Source organism: Acomys minous (assembly GCF_964271855.1).
Source record: "Acomys minous genome assembly, chromosome: 10".
In the NCBI taxonomy this organism is placed as follows: Eukaryota; Metazoa; Chordata; class Mammalia; order Rodentia; family Muridae; genus Acomys; species Acomys minous.
In genome coordinates this window covers 64,481,224-64,505,864 of record NC_140491.1, presented here as the reverse complement: position 1 = coordinate 64,505,864, position 24,641 = coordinate 64,481,224, and the positions used below count along the sequence as shown (strand labels likewise).

General features: G+C 48.7%; 1 protein-coding gene across 3 annotated transcripts in view; it reads right to left on the bottom strand.

Annotated features, from left to right (window-relative positions):
* The window catches only part of PAX8 (paired box 8), a 59,293-nt gene extending 47,540 nt beyond the window's left edge, over positions 1-11,753 (bottom strand). For all 3 annotated transcript variants that reach the window (XM_084798831.1, XM_084798833.1, XM_084798832.1), the window contains exons 1-2: positions 11,645-11,753; positions 11,185-11,294 (exon numbers count right to left, since the gene is read on the bottom strand). In XM_084798831.1, coding sequence (XP_084654957.1) covers positions 11,185-11,209 — 25 coding nt within the window. In that variant the 5' untranslated portion in view covers positions 11,210-11,294; positions 11,645-11,753. The remainder of the gene's footprint in view (positions 1-11,184; positions 11,295-11,644) is intronic.
* Positions 11,754-24,641: the final 12,888 nt, after the last annotated feature.

The following is a 24,641-nucleotide window of genomic DNA, read 5'->3' as shown; positions in this document are numbered from 1 at the left end:
CTCTCTCTCTGTCTCTCTGTCTCTCTGTCTCTGTCTGTCTGTCTGTCTGTCTGTCTGTCTGTCTGTCTCTCTCTCTCTCTCTCTCTCTCTCTCTCTCTCTCTCTCTCTCTCTCTGTCTCTGTGTCTCTCTCTCTGTCTCTGTCTCTGTCTCTCTGTCTCTCTGTCTGTCTCTCTCTCTCTCTCTCTCTCTCTCTCTCTCTCTGTCTCTCTCTCTCTCTCTCTCTCTCTCTCTCTCTCTCTCTCTCTCTCTCTCTCTCTCAGTGAGAGACGTAGTTTTGAGAGGACTGCAGGACGTGGATCCAGGTGTGCAAACCTTTGGTCCCCGGTCAGTACACTGTGATGACAGGGCCTCATCTGTGAATCCTCTTGACCTGAACACTTCTGGGGCCAGCTGGACTAGTTAGTGTAATTAAGTCCTATGATGCTCTCGGAGTCTGTGTGTGAGCATTCTGACAGACCCTCAAGTAGCTCAAACCTAGAAATGTAGGCGCCATGAAGATAAACACCCTATGCAAAGCAGAATACAAAAAGCCATAAAAAACACAGCCCTGAGATTTCTTGGGGAACTGGGGGAGAAGAGAGAATCCTGGACAGATTTACAGGAGGTGGGAGGTCAGCCCTTGGAGGCAGGACCAGTGAGTCCCAATTGATTGACAAAATAAAGTGCTCCTGAGTTCACGCTATAAGCAGTTGGGAAGAGCCTCAGAGCTAGGCATGTGTGACCCTAGGGGCCAATCTTTTAAGAACCCCCTTTTATGCTCTACCAAAGGGAAACTTAGGGTCCCTGGACTCAGGATGGGTGCTATCTATGTGGGGCAGACTGACAAACACAGAAAAGAAAAATAGCTTGCAAACAGTCAGAGGCTGGGACAATTGTGTCTACACCTCATGATGCAGAGAATAAGTTCTGTAGAGACGGAATCAGAAAATGCTGCAGCCTGGGCGGGAGTCAGATGTGCTGCTGAGCCTTGCTTATATCCAGCAAAGGACTCCTTCCGGCTGGTAGAGCCTAACACTTCAGCTCTGCAGACATGGCCTCTGCCCAGGATCCTGGCCTATAATTCTGTCTCATGCTGAGATGTGGGTGAAACTCCACTTGTAGACTTGCCTTGCTGGTCCTACCCAGGCTCACAGGCTCCCTCTGTGGAGAGGAGTACTTCAGGGGTCTACCAGACCCCCACATGGCCACAGGAGGCTTATAGGTCAGCCATGATGATGTGGTTTCTCTCTGGTGGCTGTTCAAGAGAAATGACCTTGGCTTCCTGGTGCTCCCAGCTGACCGGGTCTGTCAGTGTTTGTCCTAGTCCCACCCCTGAACTGTTTGTATTTGCAAACCCCCCCCCCCATGCCTTCTGGTACTATGGCTCTATTCCCTTTAAAGGGATTCACAAGAATCCATTTCCCTGCCCTGAGAAGGTGCCTCTTGTTCCTTTGTGATGATAAAGCGCAGTCACTTACCTTTCTTTGTCCTGGCCACAAATGTTGCCTTCGCTGGCATGGTGCCCTAAATATGGTAGGCGGCACTTCATGTAGGCTAGGTAAGCTGAGACAAACTGCTGCCTCTCCATTCCAGCTGCTTCCTAGATGGACTCTACTGCTGTGCCTTGCCCACCTCCTCCTCCTCTTTGCTTCCACCTCAGAGTCAAAGTCAGATGCTCATCACAAGATGGGTTTGTGAGTATGGAGGGGTCACCCACAGCTGCCACCTCCATTTTGAGACTTCCCAAGAACAGAGTCAGTGTCAGGATAAAGGGGCAAAGACAAGCTCAAGTCGGCGATGAGTGCTCAGTTAGGATGACTTAGAGATGTCAGCCAGGGTTGCCATCAGACTCAAATGGGTTATTGCTACAGGAACAGGGGTGGGGGTGGGGGAAAGGGGGACACGGCAGAGGCAGATAGAGAAGGGGGTGGGGAGAAAGGAGAAGAAATCATAACATTTTAATTGCTAAAAACTAAGTGGTATGGATCTGCATTAAAAACAAGTTTCTAAGGCAAGTGTTTCATGTCCTGTTGCACACACAGCATAACTGCAGACCCACAGGAGCTCTCAGGTTAATCAAACCCTCGAGCAATGGTTCTCGGCCTTCCTAATGCCAAGGGCTTTTAATACAGTCCCTCATGCTGCGGCCCGCCTCACCACCAAACATAAGGCTACCTTCGGTGCCACTTCATGGTTGTAATTTTGCTCCTGTTGTGAACTGCAGTGCAAATATTTTTGGAGACAGAGGTTTGCCAAAGGTTTTAACCCACAGGTTGAGAACCGCTACCCCATAATGTTCTGGATTCCAACCTAAAAGCCACAGACCTTTCATTCTATTAAAAGCTCAGTGCTCCTGCTACTACTGGGTTTTCTTGTAAAATGAGCATGAAAGTCGATTTCCAGCTAGTTCAGTGTAACAGCTGACAGTGACTGTGGGGACTCTTAGCCGACATTTCCTAAGTATCCTTTTATTTTATCTCAGTATCCCCCGCCCAGTGAGATGGGCCTACAGTTTGTCTAAATGGGAATAAGAAATAGTCTCTCTTAAATCTACAAGAGAACAAAGTTTCAGCTCTGGGTTTCAATTTCTCTGTTTGAAGTCTCTGGGTGACCTGGAAATGTGTCCAGGACATTCCATTCCCTGGTGGCCAGAATATGGAATATATGTATATATGGTTAATGGCGTAGTTCAGTTTTTAAAGTGCTTGCCTGGCATACAGGAATCCTCAGGTTTGATTCCCCAGCACCTTACAATCCAGTCGTGGTGGCTCATGCTTGTAATCTTAGTTAGCATTCAGGAGGTAGAGGCAGGAACACTGGAAGTTCATGCTAGCCTCTGCTACCTGGACTAATTAAATCTCTTTTTAAAAAAAAAGCTGGGGAAAATAAAGTTTAAAAAAAGAAGAAGAAAGAAAGAAAGAAAAAAGAAATCTTGAGTAGTCACTGTATGCCTTGGTGAGGATAATTATTTCTTTTGAAAACGTATACATGCATATATTTTTATTTGGACACAGGTTTTTTTATACACTGCTTTCTAGCAGCCCTGAAGTAGTCCCCGATTTCATATAGATAAAATAATCACACTCAACTTGCCTCAGGTCACACAGAGAGAGAAGCAGCAAGGCCCCAGGTCCAGAACAAAGCCTCAGGGCTTAGGCCTCCTGCTGCTTACAGCACAGGCTCCTTGGTGGCGAGTAGGACTGTGGCTCCACTGTCACTTCGCAAGTCCCTCACCCTCTTGACACCTCACAGCCCCTGAGCTTATCCAGGGATAATAGGCTCTTCCCCCAGATATTGGAGACACCAAAGAATAAAAATGACAAACACAAACAGAGGGCTGGGTGTATGCAAACACACAGTCCACAGGATGACAGCAGATTAAGCCATTTCCTTCTTGGATGCGCCATTCAGTGAGACCCCTGTCTGTTAGCCGGCCTGTTCTGACAGTGACAATATGGCCCAGCAGACTAATTAGCACTAACTGCCAGGTCACGCCAAGGCCACTTAGGAAAACAAGTGAAAAAGACAAAACCAATGGCCTTTGTGGCTGAAGACAGAAAGAGAGAGACAGAGACAGAGACAGAGACAGAGACAGAGACAGAGAGACAGAGACAGAGAGAGACAGAGAGAGAGACAGAGACAGAGACAGAGACAGAGAGACAGAGACAGAGAGAGACAGAGAGAGACAGAGACAGAGACAGAGACAGAGACAGAGACAGAGACAGAGAGACAGAGAGAGACAGAGACAGAGACAGAGAGAGAGATGGGAAGGAGGAGAAAGAGAAAAGAGGGGGAGGCATAGGGAAGGAGAGGGAGATGAAGATGATGGGGGTTGTATACACTTTCTGCTTCTCTGCTTAAATCAAAACACCACAAAAAGTGTAGGCCGCTCAGCAGTTAAATGAAGACATTAAAATGAACCCCATTTAAATCTGATTCATAAGGGAACCTCTATAGAGGGCCCAAAGGAGCAGAGCCCTGGCTTTGATCTCGTGTGTGTGTGTGTGTGTGTGTGTGTGTGTGTGTGTGTGAGAGAGAGAGAGAGAGAGAGAGAGAGAGAGAGAGAGAGAGAGAGAGAGAGAGAGAGAGAGACCTGGAAGAAGCTGCAGAGGAAACAAAACTAAACTTGGAGAGTGCCCCCAGGGCCCAGTGTCCCAGCGCCAGGGGGTTGGATACCCAGGACTGGCCCCTACAGATACTCACTCGCCAGTCTTGAAATGAACCCAAGTACTCTGACTAAATGTGGTTTTGAGATGCCAAGGGAGGGAGTTAAGTTCCCTGTGGGCTTTGTTCTAAGGTGCCCGAGGATGGCACTTCTTCTGGTGAGGATGGAGACGTGGTGATAATTTTGGAGGGGTGTGTTAGATGAAGGCCCTTCCCTTTGGTTGACGCCTCCTGCTCCCCACAGCACTCCCCTTCTCCCTTCACAGACGGGAGGACAGAGCAGCACCCTGCAGATGAACACATTTTAGTTCATTGCTAGAGACTGGGCACGTGGGTGAGGAAAACAAGCAGGCAGGGTGAGCCGGTAGAGGCTCTGCAGCCTCCTTACCTAGTGCTCTGCCTGAGTTCCTCTCAAGTTGGCAAGCGTGGCCCATCACCTCCTGCTACAGAGCTCTGATGAGCTAGATTTGAGGTAGAAAGGGAGTGGATTTGAGACCTGCCTCTTTGGCCACAAGTCTCTCCCCTTTGTTTCTATAGAAAGATCCATGCAGTACTTGCCAGACGAAGTCATGAGAATTAAAGGAGATGATGGGTGTGCTTGCCCTCAGCACAGGGCCACACCTCTAACAGTCTCAGAGATTAAAATAAAATAAAATTAAAAACCTCGGCTTCCTGGCACTAATCACTAGGGTAAGCTTGGCTCCTGGGCACTGGTTCTTCTTCTTCACCTATAAAAGTGACATTGCTGGACCAGGAGGGGCTGCAAGGATGGCTGGACAGGGCCTATAGGCGCACTCTGGCGTCTTACAGGGCCTTTGGGACTATGGAGTGGGATCTTTAGAAATAAAAGCAGAAAAGTGAGGGACACCTAACCTTTCCTACCCTGATCCTTGAACAAAGATGCTTGTCGGTTTCTACATAGACCCAGTTCCTAGGGAAAGATCTTCAGTCAAGGCAGAGGCAGCACTCATTGACATGAATGAAGGGTCTGCCCAAAAACCTTGCCATGAAGAATTTTTTTTCTGGCCCCTGTGTAATCAACATTTGAGTGTCATGCTCCCAAGAGGCCATGGCAATGGTCTGAAGGGCCTTTGGAAATCCAAGTAAGCCTACTAGCCTGACTCTGGACATGCAAAATTAGTCCTGTCTCCTCACAGATGTACTTTAAAACATTGTTATTGCTGATGAAAAACCGTTTGAAGCCTTTCCCCCACCTGCTTGGCTTCTGACTCCAGTGGGCGGGGCACGTGGGGCTGGCTCAGCTTTCAGGAGCCCAGAACCCTGTGTCAGTTGTTCTTTGTACTTTTATACCTCAAAGCGACCCATCTAACACTGCCTAAGAACAGCCTTTGAACACGGGTTCATATGCCTTTGACTCCCTTCTCCCAAGAACCTGGCCGAAGTAAGGCACTGGCACCTGAAGCCGGAGAGGAACATTGATGGCATGTGGGGTAGGCTCCCTGAGAAGCTCAGAGGGACGTGGACAAAAAGGAAAAATAATCCTCAGTCTTCAACAGCAACCCATTCCCTGCTTCCTCCTTTTAAAACTCTTCTCTCTCTCTCTCTCTCTCTCTCTCTCTCTCTCTCTCTCTCTCTCTCTCTTTCTCTCTGTCTTTCTATCTCTGTCTCTCTGTGTCTCTTTCTGTCTCTGTCTCTCTGTCTGTCTCTGTCTCTCTGTCTGTCTCTTTCTGTCTCTGTCTCTCTGTCTCTCTGTCTGTCTCTGTCTCTCTCTGTCTTTCTGTCTCTTTGTCTCTGTCTCTGTCTCTCTGTCTCTGTCTCTGTCTCTCTGTCTGTCTCTGTCTCTCTCTCTCTGTCTTTCTGTCTCTCTGTCTCTGTCTCTGTCTCTATCTCTCTCTGTCTCTGTCTCTCTCTCGCTCCTCTCTCCAACAAACACAGCTGTCTCTTTTATCTTTTCCCTTATTCCCCCTTACCCTCAGATTCCCAGAACTCAAGCTTCCTAGCAGCTCAGCTGAGAACTCTGGGACATCTTGGACTGATAGGATGGCTTTAAACTGCTCAGAGCTAAAGGAAGGCAGAATAGTGCCGGGGCAGCCTGCCTAAGGACGAAACCACAGAGCAGGTGTCCCTAGGCAAAGTGGAGCCAACTACAAAGTGTGTGCCCACTTGGTTTCCTGCTCTCCCTCCACTCGAGGAGGGCTTTCCCTCGCTGCAATCTCTCCGTGCACAGGTGAAAACACTGGAATCTCTCACACGCGCAAAGAGAGAATGTGAGAAGGACATAATTTGATATAAACATTTGAGCAACTTTTCCTGCAGGGAATCTATAATGTCTACACTACTGTGTGTGTGTGTGTATGTGTGTGTGTGTGTGTGTGTGTGTGTGTGTGTGTGTGTGTGTGCACTTACACACAGTGCGCGAGCATTCATATACACACATTGTTCTTATGAAAGCCAATTAATAAATGCTAATTCATTCCGGCATATCTCCGCTAAATTACTGCTTCATTTAATTGCAGGGGAATTTTCCATTACTAAACTCTCCCTTGCTGAATTTTTGCATTATTTATATATTTTTCCCAGTTTCACTAATAGTGAAGTTGGTATGTGATATTATCTGCTGTTTGTACGTCTTAAATTTCATTTTCATTTGAAATGTTTCCTCATTCTTGCAACTCGACATAATCTTGGAGAGTTAAAAGCAGACAAGATTTTATTTTTCACATAAATTATTGAAAAAGACACTTGCTGAAATTAACCTGACATGAACATAGTTTACATGAATATATTCCCCTCTTCCTGAGGTGCACATTTGTGTGTGTGTGTGTGTGTGTGTGTGTGTGTGTGTGTGTGTGTGTATGTGTGTGTGTGTGTGTGTGTGTGAGTTGGGTTAACTAAAAAATATCTTCTTATGTCTTAAGTCACAAGTCTGCCTATAAGACATGTGCATAGGCAAACAGACGGGCTTTCAAAACAAAATAAAACCAGCACCCAATTTTTTCTGTATTTTTCTAGAACACAATGTACATTTTATTGATTTCTTTTCATAGATTTTTCTAATCAAAACTTTGATAGCTAGATGCCCAATATCCTAACCAGTTGGCTGCCCAGGAATTTGTCTCTTTTTAAGCATAGGAAAGGGGGAGTTTGGGGTGGTGTTTAAGGATGGCTCAGGGGCTGTGGTAGAGATGTTACATTCAAAAGAATGTGCTCTGAAATTAGGGTTTCAATTTTTTAAAATCAAAGCTACGAGTCCCCTGCACTGGGCACCGTCTTCCCAAGGTAAATGCTGTACTTCCATCACTTCCGCTCACCTCCTTCCCTCTCTCTCCTCATCTCTTTCCTCTGCTCACTTTCTTTTCTTTTTCTTTATTCTTTCCTGTTTTTTTTTTTCCCTCTCTCTCCCACAGTAAAATGTTCTGCGGGTCAATGATTAAACTGTTTCTCCCGGGTTTAGGTATGAGACAGTGTGTCACTCCCATAAGTAAAGTTTCACGTTTATACCCAGCTCCATCAATAATTACAGGGAGCAAAGAAGGCTGTTAGTGAATCATACTTACAATTCCCACTTAACAACAACAACAACAACAAAAAACTGATTTTATCTGTCCAGAGCAGTCTAAGTTTCATTGATTTTAAAAAACAAAACAAAACAACCAAAAAACCTACAACCACAAAGCAGAGGGAACCCGCGCACAAAGGGCTAATAAATATATCTATGGAAAATGCGTGCCTTTAATAGTTGCACTCCCTGAAATTGGAAATTTGAGGCTATCATAAAATGTTTTGATTTGTTATATTAATAGATGGTCTCCTTCAGACCAAAATGATTCTTAATAATTAAAATTCCATGGTACTGATTTTTTATTTTGTTTCCTTCGTTTCCTTTGTCCTATTCAGAAAAAAAAATTGGCAAAGTCCTTTTGGGTGTATATTGATAAAATTAATTAACTTTCCTTTTACTCAAAAAAGGTCTCAAATAAATGCTTCCAATAGACATCAAAAAGTGTCAATTAGAAATAATTACTTCTTATCAATCAGTGGAGCAATTAAAGTGACAACGCTTGAAAAGATACTTATCTTAAAACTAATTCACAAGGCAACTAAATTATCTCCTAATTAACTTGCAGAGGGTGGGAAGATAGGCCGTCTTGAAACAAAGATGAATTGAGGAACCCCAATACCTCTTTATATTCCTGGACACCAGTTCACCTCCCAAGACACCCCCACCACCACCAGCCCCAAGCCAGGCAAGAAACGTGGAAAGAAATAGATCCTTTCCAGTTGAATTTTTCCCACTTCGCCTGTTTTTAGGTGTTTGATGCCAACTTAGATGCATTCTTTCCCTCTGATCTTCTCATCTGGCTCTGGAATGACATACTTTCAGGACAGACAGAGGGACAGGTTCTCCACAAGTTTTTTGCAGATTACCATTAATGATACTCTGCTTGCTTTAAAAAAAAATCAAACTCTCAACTTCATGGAAACAGTATCGTTTACATTTTAATATTTAAGTGGCGCTGATCATTTATCGCGCATTTTAGGAAACATTTTTTAAAGCTTCTGCTTTTAGAGACTTTTGTCCCCCGGTGCAACAAAAAAAAAAATCCTGCGGGTTTACAGACCGCTCAGCCCAACGCTGACCTACAGATGTCAATATAATTCACTCACAAACTGTCCTTGAGAATAACGCTATAAAGAAGTTAAGACACCTCTTTGAGTCTAGATTAGCCCGGGAGGAGTGGAGGCTGAAGGGTGAGCCACCTCCGCCTGGGCGCCAGTGCTACAGAAACTTTTGCTGGGGCCGCTGAGATGGCTGGACCAGGGGAGCTTGCCTTGGCTCTGGTCAAAACCCAAGAGGACTCTTGAGCCCTGGAGCCTGCTAAACAGAAAACTTAACACTCACAGACCTCACAGACAGCTGCAGGGAGGAACTGGGAGGCCAACGGACTTGTGACCGGCGGCTAAACTTAAGGGACGGCCTTAAAAAAACAAAAACAAAAACAAACAAACTAACTAACCCGAAAAACCAAACCAAAACAACAAAAAACCCAAGAGGGGTCAGCTAGGAATTCCTCTCTAAATAGAGACAGGGCATCAAACCAATGATCTGAAAGATCAGTTTTGCCTACACAGGTCAGGAAAGAAATGCCGCGCAGATTTGAACTATTGTGGTTCCTTTAGGTATTTTTTTTTCCATCTTTTTAAAAATCATAGTATATGGATGGAGAAAGTCCCCTTCCCCTCCTCCGCGGTTTTATTTCTTTTGTTTGGAGGAGGGAGAAGAGGATAGTCCTTTGGTTTCCTCAGAGAGAAAACTACCTGGTGGTGCGGGAGACAGGCGGGAGACACTCAAACCGAAAGGTGATCTGAGCTGATAGGAAAAGCGCCTTTCTTTCAGCGATCGGGGCAGCTGCTGATTGAGAATAAAGTAAAGGCACACTGTGCTTTTCGTCTTTTCTTCTATTTTCGTTTATTCTAATGAGTGTTTTTTTTTTTAGAACGAAAACAAGCCAATCTGGAGAAATTCTGACACCCTTATTTCTTAAGCAGCATTTGAGAAGAGTATCGCTCATCCTCGTAAATTTGAGGTCTGTGAGTACCGCCTCTTGTCAAAAGGAGGTTGAAGCAGAGTGCCACCCACACCCCCCTCCCCAAACGCCAAAACCCCAGCCAGGGAGGTTAGCAGCCAGACCCGAGACCTTGCTAGGCCTGGAAAACCACCCAGCTCCTGGGACGGGGGTGGTGCGTACATTAGTTGGATTAAAGAGTAAGGGACGAAAATCTTGCCCCGGCCTTAAGAAAGTGGCAAAGGGGAACGCTAGGAGCTGCCAGATCAGGGGGACCAGGCGGCGCGTCACCAGGCAGCGCCAGGGAAGCGCTGGGAAGTCTCCACACCGCAGTCCCTGAAGCTGTCCTACATCAGCAAGGGCAGCTAAAAGCGCTGGGGTCCCATCTTAGGAGTCAGGCAGAGGGGTGGGGAGTGAACATCCCTCTGACTCCTCCACTGCTTTTCAGCGAAAGGGTTAGGAAACCTTTCCGCGCCCCGGGGGTTTGGCGGTGTCCCTTCCGGTGCGATCTGGGCCCTCGGAGCAGAGACCGCGCCACACGGTCGGACCCTGGCGGCTAAATAGAGATCTCAGCCGCGCGGCGTGCGGGATCCGACCCTCCTTATTATAACAAATGTCCCGTTTGCTAAGCGCGACTTCATATTCGCAGAGAATTCATCTGAAATATTGATTTCCTCTCACTCGGCCGGCCCAAATCGATCGCGATGCGCCCTGGCCCCATAAATCGCTTTCCTCGCGCCCGACCTGGCTCCATCCATCACTGCGGGCCGAGTCGCGCCTTCGCCTGCTGTCCGCCCTGGCTGTGCTATTGGGTGGCGGGCGTCCACCGCGCTAGCCAGCCTGGACTCTAGGAGTCCTTCCCCGGATAAACCCTGGCCCCGGCCGCGAGCGGACAGATCAGGCACAGATGAAGGAAGCTTGGGGCCTTTTGAAGGCCCTGGGCTGGGGCGCAGGTGGGGAGGAAAATTGGGATGTTTTGGCGGCCGGCGTAGTCTGCGCCAGTGGAACCCGGAGCATGGGTCCCCGCCTGGCTCAAGCCTGGTAGGAAGAAATCCAGTGCGCCACCGTTCCGGGACCCCGAGACCCTATACTCCTCTTCCCTTAGGGGAGGGTGTGCATAGCGCCCAAGGGGAATCTTGGGAAGAACTGCACCCAGAGACCAAGGATAAGAGGTCGCGGCAAATGTAGAATTTATTTGGCCTAAGGCCTGAGAGCCTGCAGGATGTCCACCGTAATAGGCTGGGCAAAATGGTTGTAGGGTGAAAAGGACAACCCTGTGACCCCTCACTGCTTCCTGTAGTTTTCAGAAACCAAGGCCTGGGGAAGGACAGCTCAGTGGGGGCAGAGGGGGACCCAAGAACTGGACAGCAGGCAGTCCCTAGTGGGGAGCCAGGCCCGAGAGGCGCCCCCCGCCCCAGCGTGAGCTCTGTCACCCTACCAGCCCAAGCACACACACACCAACGCACGGCGGCGCAAGGGCTCGGAGGGTTCTGGCCCCTCCGCCGTGCTTACCGGATCTCATCGAGTTGTGAGGCATCGCCGGGGAGTCGCTCACAGCCTGCGGAACACTCAGCGGCTTTTCTTACGCAGGTCCTGGCAGCGCCGGCTGCCACGCCACTACCCTGCATAAAGACCCAGGAGCAAAGGGCATCAGACTAGAGGCCCCAACCCCACATCCCTTCCCCAAGCCAGGTCTTTTGACACCCATTGAGGGCCAAGAGTGGAGGGTTTGGGGGTGAAGTGAGGCCAAGCCTCAGCCTGGCCTAGAGAATGTGCCCTTTGGGAGGATCCATGGTTAAGAGTGCACCAAGGCAGCCCCAAACTCCAGCCCAGGTACCCTATCCCTCCACTGGCTCTGCCTCATCCCACTTAACTTGACAGGGAAAAGGCTGCTAGTCTTCCTGGGACCCTCTCCTTTATCAGAGGCCAGCTATTTCCCAACAAGCTCCCTTCTAGCCCCTAGGCAACATACCTGGCCGGCTGGCCTCAGGCCCTTTCTGCCTGGGTCTGCCCCTGAGGGTGCCCAGGGCCCAGGAGTCTCTTCCTCCTTCTGAAGTTTGCTCCCATCCACCTGGCATCGCCAACCAGTTTTATCCCGCCGAGGCCCTGGGAGATGTGTCTGGCGAGGCTCTCAGGCCTCCGATTGGCTGGCTGGGTGCAGGGGGGTGAGGGGAGGGGAGGATTTTGCAAGGGGGACATGGCTGAGTGGACTCAGGAGTTAGAAACATTCGCTGGAGCTTCTGTTTCCAGAGGAGGGAAGAGAGGGCGGCCACCGAGTCCTAACTCAGCAGGCCAGGAACCACGGCAGGGGAGTGGAAGATGAAAGCCTCCAGGCCTGGGATGTGGTTCTTTGGGAACTCTTAGGGTCTCTGACCACCAGAGTGAGCTCAAGGTCGCTCTATGACACCCTGCAACCCTCCCTTTGCCCCTGCTCATGGGAAAGGGGCCTTTCCTTTTCTGGGTGAGAACTTCGGTCTGAGGGCATGGGCATTTCAGTAGAAGTCTGCTCATGGGGCCCCGCAGCAAGATAGCCTTACTGGTGTGGCTTTTCTCTAGTCAGATGGCTGCTCAGCACCAAACCACTTCCTCTGGGCCGTAGAGACTCAGCCACCACTAGGTTAAGGAAAATGCTTGGTTTCTCTAAGACTGCAGGGAGTTTTTTCTCTTTCCAAGCCATCAGTTCGGTACCCTTTCATCCTTTGGAATTTAGGAACTCGGGAAGAGCATTTAAAGGAAACCATGGGAGCTTGGATCCCACCTTATCCCATGCCTTAGAAATGGGGAGGGTGAGTTCGGGGTAGCCTGCGGCTATGATTCAGGAGCCAGTGACTTCTGTGATGGAGAAGGCGTCCTTTGGGAAGGAGCAAGAGCTGGCGATGGCTGCCACTTCCATCTTCGTGGTTATTTATTCTCTTTGACACTGGATCACTGTGCAAGGGGACAGTGTGGGTATGTGGGAGCAAGTGTTGCGGAGAACTGCAGACCAGTGAGCCATGCTCGCCCTCCCCACCTCCCCACCAGCAATCTCAGGCCAGATCTCTGGATTTAGGATTACAGCCCTAGAGGACAGCCCTGTGGGGCAGGAGGGACTGGCTGTTCTGCCTTGAGGGGTGGAATAAAGTGCTGGGCTGAGGAGGAAGCCAGTAAAAGGGGGAAAGGATGCTCGAGATGTTTGTGTGCACCTGTTTTTTTTTTGGGGGGGGGAGGAAAGTTATTTCACTCCCCCTCTATTCTTTCTCATATGTCAATTTGGGAGGAGTACAGTCGTTCTGTGTAAAGAAAGAGGATGTGTCAGTGAGCCCTCCACGTCATTAAAGGCTCTAAATGAAAGCACCGGGTGCATTGTTATCTTAAAGGCTCCTGGGTTGTTATTTAAGACTGTTCTGTAGTTCAGCAAGGTCCAGATTTATAATATCCTCCCAGGGAGAGAAGATCCAAGTGTGTCAGGTTGGATGTGGATCTTGGTGCAGGACCTAAAGCCCCCAGGGCCTATAACGCAGCTCTGCTTCTGCCCTGCCGTGGTGGGGGTGGGAGGTTGGGGGTTGGGGGGGGGGGTAGGGAGTGGGGGGTGCGCTGTGAGGTGAGCAGGCCACAGCAGAGGCCACACTGCTCCCTCCCCCACAGGAGGCAGCACTCCAGGCAGTCTGAGAAGGCTTGCCCACATGGTTTTGAAAACCTCAGAAACTCTACCAGAGCCAAGGGTCTAATAACCATTAAAGCTAGTGAATATATTTTGGTCAATACTCTTTTTTTTTTTTTTTCCCTGACCAACAAAATAGTCTTCTTTTCCTCCACATTTAGACCAGCAGTGAGTTACGGCAATATTCTAACATGAGAACGCACCGTGCACCTGCGCTTAGCCCACGTGCCTCGAGGACAACTCCAGCTTCAGGCCGCAGGTGACACAGGTGGCCAGGAGGACACTGGGCAGGGTTGGTCTTCTAGAACCAGCCAGTAGTAAGAACACCATGCCTTGTTTTCTAATTGCAACTGGAAATCAGACCCCAGTCGCTTTGCACTTCCTGGTGTTCTGCAACCTAGGCAGATGCAGAAGTTTTATTAAACAGTGCTCAGGTCTGTTTCTCTGGTATCAGTCTCCTCTTTTGGGGAAAAGAAAAAAGTGATAGACAAGTGCTTAATAAAGCCTTTTCTTCAAGCCTTTAAGTCTCTTTGGCTTTAGTTAAAATTTCAAATTACATTTACATCTTGATTCTCGGGTCAGTAAGACATTAAAGAGTTCCTTTAAAATACCAATACTGCCCCCACCCACCCCCACCTATTCTTTGTCAGCTTTGTGCACATAAAGCCTTTCCCTCAGGGTTGTAGTTTAAAGTGTAGTTTAAGGCCAGTTACAAGTTTTTTGGTTTGGGTTTTAGCTTTTTGGGCTTAGGGGACAGAATTTCTTTGTGTAACTCTGGCTGTCCTAGAACTCACTCTATAGACCAGGCTGGATTCAAACTCAGAGATCTACCTGCCTCTGCTTCCTGGGATTAAAGGTATTTGCCACCACCGCCTAGCTTTTTTACTTTAATTTTTTTCTCCACTTAGATGTTTTTTTTTGTTTCGATTTTTTGAGACAGGGTAGCCTTGGCTGTCCTAGACTCACTTTATAAACCAGGCTGGCCTCAAACTCACAGAGATCCACCTTGCTTCTGCCTCCCAGAGTGCCACTGCACCCACCTCAGTTACAAGTTTTATAATCTGTGTTTTCCCAGGAAAATTTAATTTTTTTGCCCGTATTAAAATGCAATAATGGTGGTTGGCTTCTAAAACTTTGAGAAATCTGGCCACATATTTCAGTGTTTGTGGAAATAAATATTACTTTAGGGTTAACTTTCTATTTATTCCATATGAATGTGACAATCCTATGCAACAGTTGGTAACTTTGAATTTACATAATATTCTGGGACTTTGATGCAAGATTGGTGAGATTTCAAGAATGATCTTTTGGCACTATGGCGCTGATAGTAGTGGAATAAATGCTCCTGCTTGTGAGGTTTTCAACACTAAGATGGGGGGTGTCCTGGCAAATCAGGTTGACTTTGTCATACTTCCTGACTAGAGCCCAGTGGTTTGGGGTTCTTTGTAAACAGCCCAGAGTCAGCTGAAGAGTACATGAGAAAGGGTGTGGGACTACACAGAAGTCTGGGAAGTCTCGGTGCCTGCTAGCTTAGCTGACCCACTCCTTGCACTTTCTCCAGCATACGCTTAGTGGCACCCCAAGTTCCACAGCAGAGGAGACTTGGAACCTCATCTCTTCCCCAAGGAAGGTCCAGAAGGTTCCTTGTACAGTCGTCCTGGAGGACAGGCATGGCGTAAGGTCCCTCACCTTAACAGCCCACCTCTCCTAGTTAAAGAGCTTTCATTCTTACACCAAAATGTGCTCTTTAGAAATAAGAGAGCTCTCTGTCTTTCCTTCGAAGGTGAATGTCCCAGACCTGTGGGAAATGAGACCTTTTTTCCCCCTTTCTTTCTGAGCCTCAGTTGCGTTTGCTGTGGCCCGTGAGATGCAGCGAAGTAGAGAGAAAGGGTAGGCCTACCTTGCACTTTGTTGTGAGGGTGAATAGACTTACAAACGTGGAAGCCTTTTGAAACCCAGCTAGGTACAAAAGTTAATTATTCTTAGACAACAAAGGCAGAGGCAATACGCCCAAGGAGGGCCGAGTTAAAACTCCTCTAGCCTTTTCCAGTAGACATCAGTCCCTTTAATTGTTCCCCCAAAGCACGATGAGATTTTTTTCCCAAGGCCTCTTGGGTGAGAACCTCAAGATAAAGAGGCCCGGGAGCTTTCACTTGAGCATGCGGGACTGCGGTGACGTGGGGGCTGCTGTGAGAGGACAGTGAATGTCCTTCCTAAGAGGAAGGAAGGAAGCGGAGCTCCTGGCAGACACAGAGGGACAGTGCTGTGGCCTCTTTCCGTCTGCAAACTTTATGGCTTCGGTTTGCAGAATAGATGAGCCCTGAACACCTAGTCTTCTCGCCACTCTCCCCGAGGAACAAGCCCAGTCCTGTCACAGCCTCATGGGATTTCTACTGTGTCCTCACACTTTGGGGGAAGTGGCCAGCAGCCTGCCCTGGGGCCTCCTGGGGCCTGTGCCTGAGAATCAATCATTAATTATTCTGGTCGACTTCCCCGAGGCTTTCAAAACAGAAATAGAAATACAGGTCCTGGCAGGTGAGAGGAAAGGGCCCACTGGCTGGAAAGGCAGTTTGGAAAAAGCCACCGGTGGCATCTGTCCAGTTGGGGAAGGTTGGAGATGTGACCCGGCACACATCCCTTGGAGTTTTGTCCATTCTGTAGCCCCTTGGCAGGATGCTAGAAGGGGCCGGATGCTCCTGGGGATGAGTAAGAAAAATCCCCACTGGGGTAGCAGAAGACCGGGTGTGTGTGTGTGTGTGTGTGTGTGTGTGTGTGTGTGTGTGTGTGTGTGTAAGGAATGGTTAGAGAACCAATTAGAGTCATACAAGGCCGAGAGGAGAAGATTCATATTTTCCTCTACTACTAATAGTTTTTAAAGTTACAAACAATGAGATGGATCCTGTCTGTAATCTGCTTTGCCAATGAGCAAACTGAGCCCACAGAAACTAAGGTGACCCAGGGCACCCTGCTGGCCGTATCAAACAAGCACCAGTGAGCCAGGCCTGGGATTAGATGCTGGCAACCCTGCTCCTTCCAACCTGGCTCCTTCCTCTTCCCAGCACCTACCGTGCTCCCATCAGAAAGAAGCTTTCTGGAAGCCAGGGTGTGGCTAGAGTGAGGTCAGACCCCACGGTAGGAAAATATCCCCCGCCCCACTCCCCCCTCCACCCCCACCCCTCCGCCAGAGGTGGAAAGCCAGCAGCTCAGCAAGCAGGAATGCTCTCCCTCCCCTGGCCCGGACCCTGAGATCCAGCCTGGAGCAGAAGGGGATCAGGTTGTAGGAATCCTTCCATCCATTTCAAGGCACCAAGTGGGCTACCTTCCTGATGCCTGCTCTTGGGGACATGCCAAGGAAAAACCCCAGGGCCAGGGCTGCCTCTATCCTCTGTGGGCCTGGAATGCCAGAGGCTCCTGCTATTAGCAGAAACAACAGAGTAGGGTCAGCCCTCCCCAGTCCCGGGAAGTGCCCAGGGTACTGATAAAGGAACTATCAACCTTCATGCTTGGAGCTTGAGTGGAGGTGTGGGGAGAGCTCAAAGTATGAAGACGATTCAGAAGACCTAACCTGACTTTTGTCCCCATCGGCTCAGCCTGTCCTCTGAGAAACTTCTGGCACATTCTGAACAGAACAAGCTAAGCTGCTTTGTCTTCTCCCCTGTGGACCCAGGTTCACTTCAGCAGCCACCACCCTCGCTGTGTCTGGAGGATCAGCTCTGAGTTAAGACTTGAAGCCTGTTCCTTCCTTCTGCCTCAGCTTTACCTACGAGGTGGCTGCCGTCTCTTTTGTGGCATCATGGCTGCCATCCGGTCTCTGGTGAAGCCCAAGATAGTAACTAAGAAGACCAAGCCCATGCAGTCGAGCAGCTTCTGGAAGTTTCTGGCCCACAATGCCAAGGAGCTGGTGGAAGTGCTGCTGATCTTACTGTGTGGAGATTGCTCACAATGCTTCCTCCAAGAACGGAAAAGCCGTCGTAGAAAGAGCAGCACAGCTGGCTGGCCATCAGAGTCACCAATCCCAATGCCAGGCTACACAGAAAAGAAACTGAGTAGATGGCTCACCTGCATGTTTTGTGTTTTATTGTTTTGTTTTGTTTTGTTTTTTTCTGAGACAGGGTTTCCCTGTGTAGCCTTGACTATCCTGGACCCGCTTTGTAGACCAGGCTGAGTTTGAACTCACAGCGACCCGCCTGCCTCTGCCTCCCGAGTGCTGGGATTAAAGGCGTGCGCCACCATCCAGCTTCGTTTTATGCATATAAATAAAACCATATAAAGACCTGAGACCTTGCTTTCCCCTTTCTTTCCTGATGGCTTTCCTTGCTAAGTCTGCCTCTCATACTAGAGTGGAGGGGGCATCTTCTTGACAGAATGTCAGGTAGAGAATCCTTGGGACAAAAGCAGCTGGCACTGCTGTTACTTGCTAAGTATTTCTACATGCCAGGAAGACTGACTGCACTATGGACAGCCCCACTTATTTAGTGTAGTACCCGGTGACGTCAGAGTCTGGGGGCTCCTGGGACACAGACCTTACTCTGGGTCACTCAGCAGCTGATACCAAGTCTAACACAGTTTCTGCTACCTCATGTTGATACGGGGTATGAATAGTAGCCACGGCTCCAAGGAAAATGAAACAGAGAGTATGTGTCAGTACCAGGGCTACGGCGGCATTGGGAGGATGCTCTGCCCACCGTGAGGAGCTTGTCCTCGGCGTGCCCTGAGGAGAGGCTTGTGAAAGAATGAAAAGACCCAAGTGTCGTGGGCTGCGGAGCGTCTGCTTCCCACCAGAACACACAGAGTCGAGTCTCCCACCTGCCTTTTCCTAAACTTTGTTGGAAACCCCTTTCTGGTTTTAGGCGTCTTACTACACAGGAGAACTTCCTCTTCTTGGACCAAATGAAGCTCTTCCAAGCTTCACGCTGTGTGTGCTATAGCCACGGTTACCTCCACTTACTTGGCTTACACTCCCACCCTGTGTTTGTCAGTTTGTCCTTCCTTCCTTCCTCTCTCCCTCCCTCCCTCCTTTCCTTCCTTCCTTCCTTCTTTCCTCTCTTCCTACCTCTGTTTCTGTCTCTGTCTCTGTCTGTCTGTCTCTCTCAGTCTCTGTCTCTGTCTGTCTGTCTGTCTGTCTGTCTGTCTGTCTGTCTGTCTGTCTCTCTCTCTCTCTCTCTCTCTCTCTCTCTCTCTCTCTCTCTCAAGAAAAGTCATTTCCCTCAGGCTCAGCCCAGGAAACAATGAAGGAGGATCTGAGGATGTCACAGGTGTGAGGGAGCTGTTTCCCCTATGCTCTGGGGTGTGAGCAGGCACTCACCAGGGCTGAGGCCTCAATCCTCCAACCCTCCTGCCCACATCGATAGAGCCTGCTCTGTCACTTCTACTGCCAGGTTGTATTCCTTGGCTCCAGGGAACGTTCTAGAAGTGTGTGCCTCTGGAAAGCAGAGTTTTCAACCTCAGACCCCACCCTTGCATGCACAGAGCATCTCTCAGCTTAGTTTGTAGTGACCTACTTGGATTCATTGAAATGTACCCAGAAGACTGTTTTCTCTCTGCTTTTAATCATTAACAATTATTATTTTACAAAAACAGATTTCATTGGGGGTGAGCACATGTTACAAAGGCCAAAAGCCAGACAAGTCAGATAGGCCTGTGACTGCCTGCTTGCTGTAGCCTGAATCCATGCCTGTGCCAGTAGGCCATGCTGCCACTGGGGGCCATAGTGGCAGGAATGGGCCCCGTGCTGCAGCCAAGGGCCATGTCAGGGTCGTATTGCAGCAGGAGGATGTGTATGTGAGTTCTAGGCCAGCCTGGTCTACATAGTGAGTTCCAGGCCAGCCTGGGCTACACAGAGAAACCCTGTCTCAACAAAGCAAAACGAAAGGGTGGCAGAGAGGAAGACGTGTAGCTCTACGGTTGATGGCTTCTGGCAGAGGTGAGGCCGGGGAAGGACTCAGGGGCAGGCGCTGAGAGTCTGACCATGCTCCAGAGAGTATAGAGACAACACAAAGTGGACTTGTTTGTTCTTTTAGTTTTATTTTTTATTTCTTCTGGGGTGGCCACAAGGGGAGCAGACTGGACTGTGATAGGGATGCATGATGTGAAACTCCCAGGGAATTCATAAAAATGTTATGTGGAGAAAAGAATGGTGTGTGTGTGTGTGTGTGTGTGTGTGTGTGTGTGTGTGTGTGTGTGTATGTGTGTGTGTGTTGTGGCTTTGTGGAGGCCAGAAGAGAGTGTTGGGTACCAACAGAGCTGGAGTTACAGGTATGTGTGTACTGTGTGGTGTGTGTGCACTGTGTAGTATATGTGCACTGTGTGGTGTGTGTGCACTGTGTGGTGTGTGTGTGCACTGTGTGGTGTGTGTGTGCACTGTGTGGTGTGTGTGTGCACTGTGTGGTGTGTGTGCACTGTGTGGTGTATGTGCACTGTGGGGTGTGTGTGCACTGTGTGGTGTGTGTGTGCACTGTGTGGTGTGTGTGTGCACTGTGTGGTGTGTGTGTGCACTGTGTGGTGTGTGTGCACTGTGTGGTGTATGTGCACTGTGGGGTGTGTGTGCACTGTGTGGTGTGTGTGTGCACTGTGTGGTGTGTGTGCACTGTGTGGTGTGTGTGTGTACTGTGTATTGTGTGTATACTGTGTGGTGTGTGTGCACTGTGTGGTGTGCGTGCACTGTGTGATGTGTGTGTACTGTGTGGTGTGTGTGCGCTGTGTGGTGTGTGTGTGCTGTGTGGTGTGTGTGTACTGTGGGGGGTGTGTGCACTGTGTGGTGTGTGTGCACTGTGTGGTGTGTGTGCACTGTGTGGTGTGTGTGCACTGTGTGGTGTGCGTGCACTGTGTGGTGTGCGTGCACTGTGTGGTGTGTGTGCACTGTGTGGTGTGTGTGCACTGTGTGGTGTGTGTGTACTGTGTATTGTGTGTGTACTGTGTGGTGTGTGTGCACTGTGTGGTGTGCGTGCACTGTGTGATATGTGTGTGTACTGTGTGGTGTGTGTGTACTGTGTGGTGTGTGTGCGCTGTGTGGTGTGTGTGTGCTGTGTGGTGTGTGTGTACTGTGGGGTGTATGTGCACTGTGTGGTGTGTGTGCACTGTGTGGTGTGTGTGCACTGTGTGGTGTGTGTGCACTGTGTGGTGTGTGTATACTGTGTAGTGTGTGTGCACTGTGTGGTGTGTGTGCACTGTGTGGTGTGTGTGCGCTGTGTGGTGTGTGTGTACTGTGGGGTGTGTGTGCACTGTGTGGTGTGTGTGCACTGTGTGGTGTGTGTGCACTGTGTGGTGTGTGTGCACTGTGTGGTGTGTGTATACTGTGTAGTGTGTGTGTGTGTAGTGTGATATGTGAGGTAGAGGATGGATCTATACAAGTGAGCAATATTAGAGCAAGAACTTTAGTGTGTGTGTGATGTGTTGTGCCTGTGTGATATGTATATGTCCTGTGTGTGTTTGTGTTTATGATATAATTGGTAAGTGATATTTTGGGGCATGTGGTATAGGGCATGTGTATGTGTAGGGGTATGTGGGGCAGTGTGTGTTCGGTACAGTGGTATGTGTAGGGTAGTGTGGTGTATGTATGTTAGCATGTGGTATAGTGGGGTATATGTGGTATGCATGTGGTGCATGTGTGTGACATGGGCTACATATGATATGGAGTGTGTGGTATGGGGGTATTCGGGGAAGTATATGTGAGTGGTGGGGTATGTATAGGATATGTGTGGTATGATGGGGGGTGTGTGTGGTGTGGTGGGGAGGGGAAGGGTAGTGTGTATGTAATGTGTTTGTGGTGGAGGATGCACAGGGCACTTGTGGTATGGTGAGGTGTTTATGTGGTTATGAATAAGGCGTATGGTATGGTGGAGTGTGTATCACCTAGGGGATGTTTGCAAAGTATACAGGATTAGGTCATGGGTCCCTGGAGGTATGCTAAGGAGTTGGGACTTTGTACTCAGAGCAGAGGAATTTTAGTACAGGAAAAGGAGAAAATATATTTGAGTTTTAAAAAGTTCTTCCTGCGGTGAGCGGTTGTCCCAGGCTGTCACCACCCTCTGTGTTGTGGCTGCTGCCACTGCTTCATGACTGTGGCCGTGCGCTACAGCAAAGATCATTTCTACTCCCGCACAAGACACCGTGTGGATGCAGTCTACCAGCATGCAGAGAACTTTCTTGGCCTTTCCAAAAGAGAGAAGAATGCATTGTCTCCTGTTGTTGGAAGGTGAGGAGCAGGGAGAGAGCATGGACTGGGCTGTAGCTCTGGAAACCATCACAGAGCGGTTTTCTGGTAGCATCAGGTGCTGCGTCCAACAGATGAGAGAGTCTGTGGCATGGGGCATCATTACAAATGTAAGAAGTATTGGTGAATAGGCAGTTTCTCCTGTCAGCCCACAAGTCATATTTCTCAAGACTCAGGAGACAGAAGAGAAAAATCCCCAGCCGAAAGCTCAGAATGTTATCAAGGTAATGCCAGTCCTAGACAGCAAACTTTTAAGTGAGATCAAAAACCAAAATTTACCAAACTGTTTTTAGGACATGTTCCTGCAACACGCCCTTTCTGCGTGTTGAAGATCTGCTTGCAAGAGATGGTCTTCTCCTTCCACCCTGCAAGGTGGGTCCTGGGGGGCAGGGGGGGCTGAACTGAGGTCATCAGACTTAACAGTAAGTGCCTCCGCCTCCTGTAAGCCATCTGGTTTGCCCTGACTTATCTTTTCAAGTTCGCAATTGGAGCCTGGAGGTATATGTGCATCTTCGCTGTACCTACCAAGTGCCATATTTAAGAAAAAAAAAATCCATGACGTCATCAATAGCCCAGTGTGATGCTGATAAAAGTAATTCAGTCCAAGACAACTTCTCGCTGGATGGTGGATGGTGGGCAGAGGTGCGTGGAGAACACACCTTCCCATAACTCCTGGGGAGTAAGAGAGGACTGAGATGAAAAAGGCATTGACACTGATGGAGATGGGGTGGGGGAAACATTGGCTCGCCACATTTCGAGCAAGTTTTATCTTCGGCTAGACGGCAATAGGCTGGAAACCTGTGGCGATCAGGCAGGGAGTTCGTGCAAGGATCTTGCCAGGTCCTCAGCTGAGATCAAAGCTTTGGGGAGCATTTTCCCCCTCAAAACTCCCAACAGCCAGGGGGAGGTTTCTATACAAATACCATCAGATCTGAAAAGCCAAGAGGATGACTGATACAGGTCAAGAACTCGAATGGCCACAGAACAAGTGATAACGTAGAGAAGATGGGTAAGCCTGAAATGTCTCAAGGTTCGAGAGTTCAGGTTCAGCCTTAGCTCTGAGCAACAGAGAAAGCAAGAACAGGAAAGAGGGGGTTGGCCATATTGTCTGCCAGGAGGCAGAGAGGTGAATGCTGGGACTTCCACTCACACTCTTGCATTTTTATTCAGCTCATGGAGTCACGCCATTGACATTCAAGGCTAGTCTACCTATCTCAGTTAGACCTCCCTGGAAATGCCTCGCAGGCACACCCAGGGGTGTGTCTCCTAAGTGATTCCCGTCAGATCAGCCCTCAAGGTTAACCATTACAGGCAGCTGAGAAGCATTCCTGTGAGTCAAGGAGCTAGGTTTCTAGACTGGATACCTGGGCTCTGGGATCTTGGGAAAGTCATGTAGCTTACCTCGGCCTCAGTGTTTCCATCTCTACAAACAAGAAGTAAGAAGAGTCTTTCCTATGTCCTTGTCTTGACTAAATCCCTTAGGACCTTGGCACCGTGTTTTGTTTTGTTTTTCATCTCTCTCTCTCTCTCTCTCTCTCTCTCTCTCTCTCTCTCTCTCTCTCTCTCTCTCTCTCAGTTTTGCTGTTGTTGTTTTGAGACAGGGTTTCTCTGTGCAGTCTCAACTGCCCTGGACTTGCTTTGTAGACCAGGCTGGCCTCGAACTCATAATGATCCGCCTGCTTTGCCTCCCAGAGTGCTGGGATTATAGGTGTGTGCCACCGCGCCCAGCTGCCATCATGTCTTCTTATTGTCAATAAAATTGCCAAGGAAATCTTTAGGCCCAATGGTTTTGCTCTTGTGGGTAAGTGGGCTTAAAAGAACTTTGAAATCCATAGTTTTAACAATGCTTTTGACTGGCAAAACTTCATGTGGCGTAAGTGTCATCATACATCCAAGATTACACTTAGTGATTTAAAAATAGTTAATTAGTTAATTAATAAATGAATGAAGTGTGTGTGTGTGTACACATGTTGACATCAAAGGACAAATATCAGTAAATGGTTCTGGCCTTGCACCTGAGACCCAAAGCCTCTCTTCTCATTTCTACCACTGTACTGTATATTACAGGCTACCTGCCATGCCAGTTGCTGGCCAGTTCTCTTGTCTCTGTGCCCCATCTTGTTAAGTGCTGTAGTTTCTGAGGCTATAACTCGGGTCACCAGGTTTGGGCAATGAACACTTTACCTCAGTGAACTACCTTCACATTTAATACATTTGTCACATGTATATATTGCTGGATGTATCTACTTATGTAAAAAATTCATGTTATGTGTAATGCGTATGATGCATATATATGCGTGCGTGCGTGTGTGTGTGTGTGTGTGTGTGTGTGTGTGTGCGCGTGTGTGTGTGTGTGTGTGTGTAAAGTATACCATAGCTGCCATGAGATTTGAATATATTCCCTTCTAGTTCAGTAGCTGCCTACTCACTTAGGAGAATTGAGGCGTTCTTAGAATGGAATCTAAAGTCCTACAGTGTCAGCAGTGTTTCTCGCAGCCCACTCTTCCACCGCCTTCCTCCATTTCCTTCTATATGGTGTAATCAAGATTCCGCACCAGCCCCCTGGACTCTGTTCCCTCTAACATTCCAGGCTTGCTCTAGAGCCATGTGTCATTGTCCACTCCCTACCAGTCTCCTGTTCATTCCTTTACCTCTGTGAATCCTTCTCTAGTTCCCACTCTCGTTAACCCTTTTGCTCCCCTTCCTCTACCCCCCCAACTTGTCACTGTTTTATTTCTTTCACACCATCCACATGTAGTTAACATGTATTCTCTTTCTTTTGCCGTCTTTTCCCGCAGTTCCATGATCACAGGAGGCTCTTGTCAGTTTTGTTTGTTCCCGAGTACTCAGCCTGGGACAGCGTCTGGCACTCAGGTCACACTTGATAAACACCTGCTTGCGTGTGTGTTTCACGGGACAAATGTGAGCAGCCAGTGTATCACAATGACTCCACTGTGATGTTGTGATGACAGGCAGCGGGTACACAGCAGTTAGCAGGACAAACACAGGCCGGCGTCTCAGCTGACTAACACCTTGGTGGAGGTGGGCAGTTAGTGGCAGAAGCAGAAGTTAAGCAGCCCCTCACTTTTTACCTGTGATGTGACTGGGTTTTCTGGT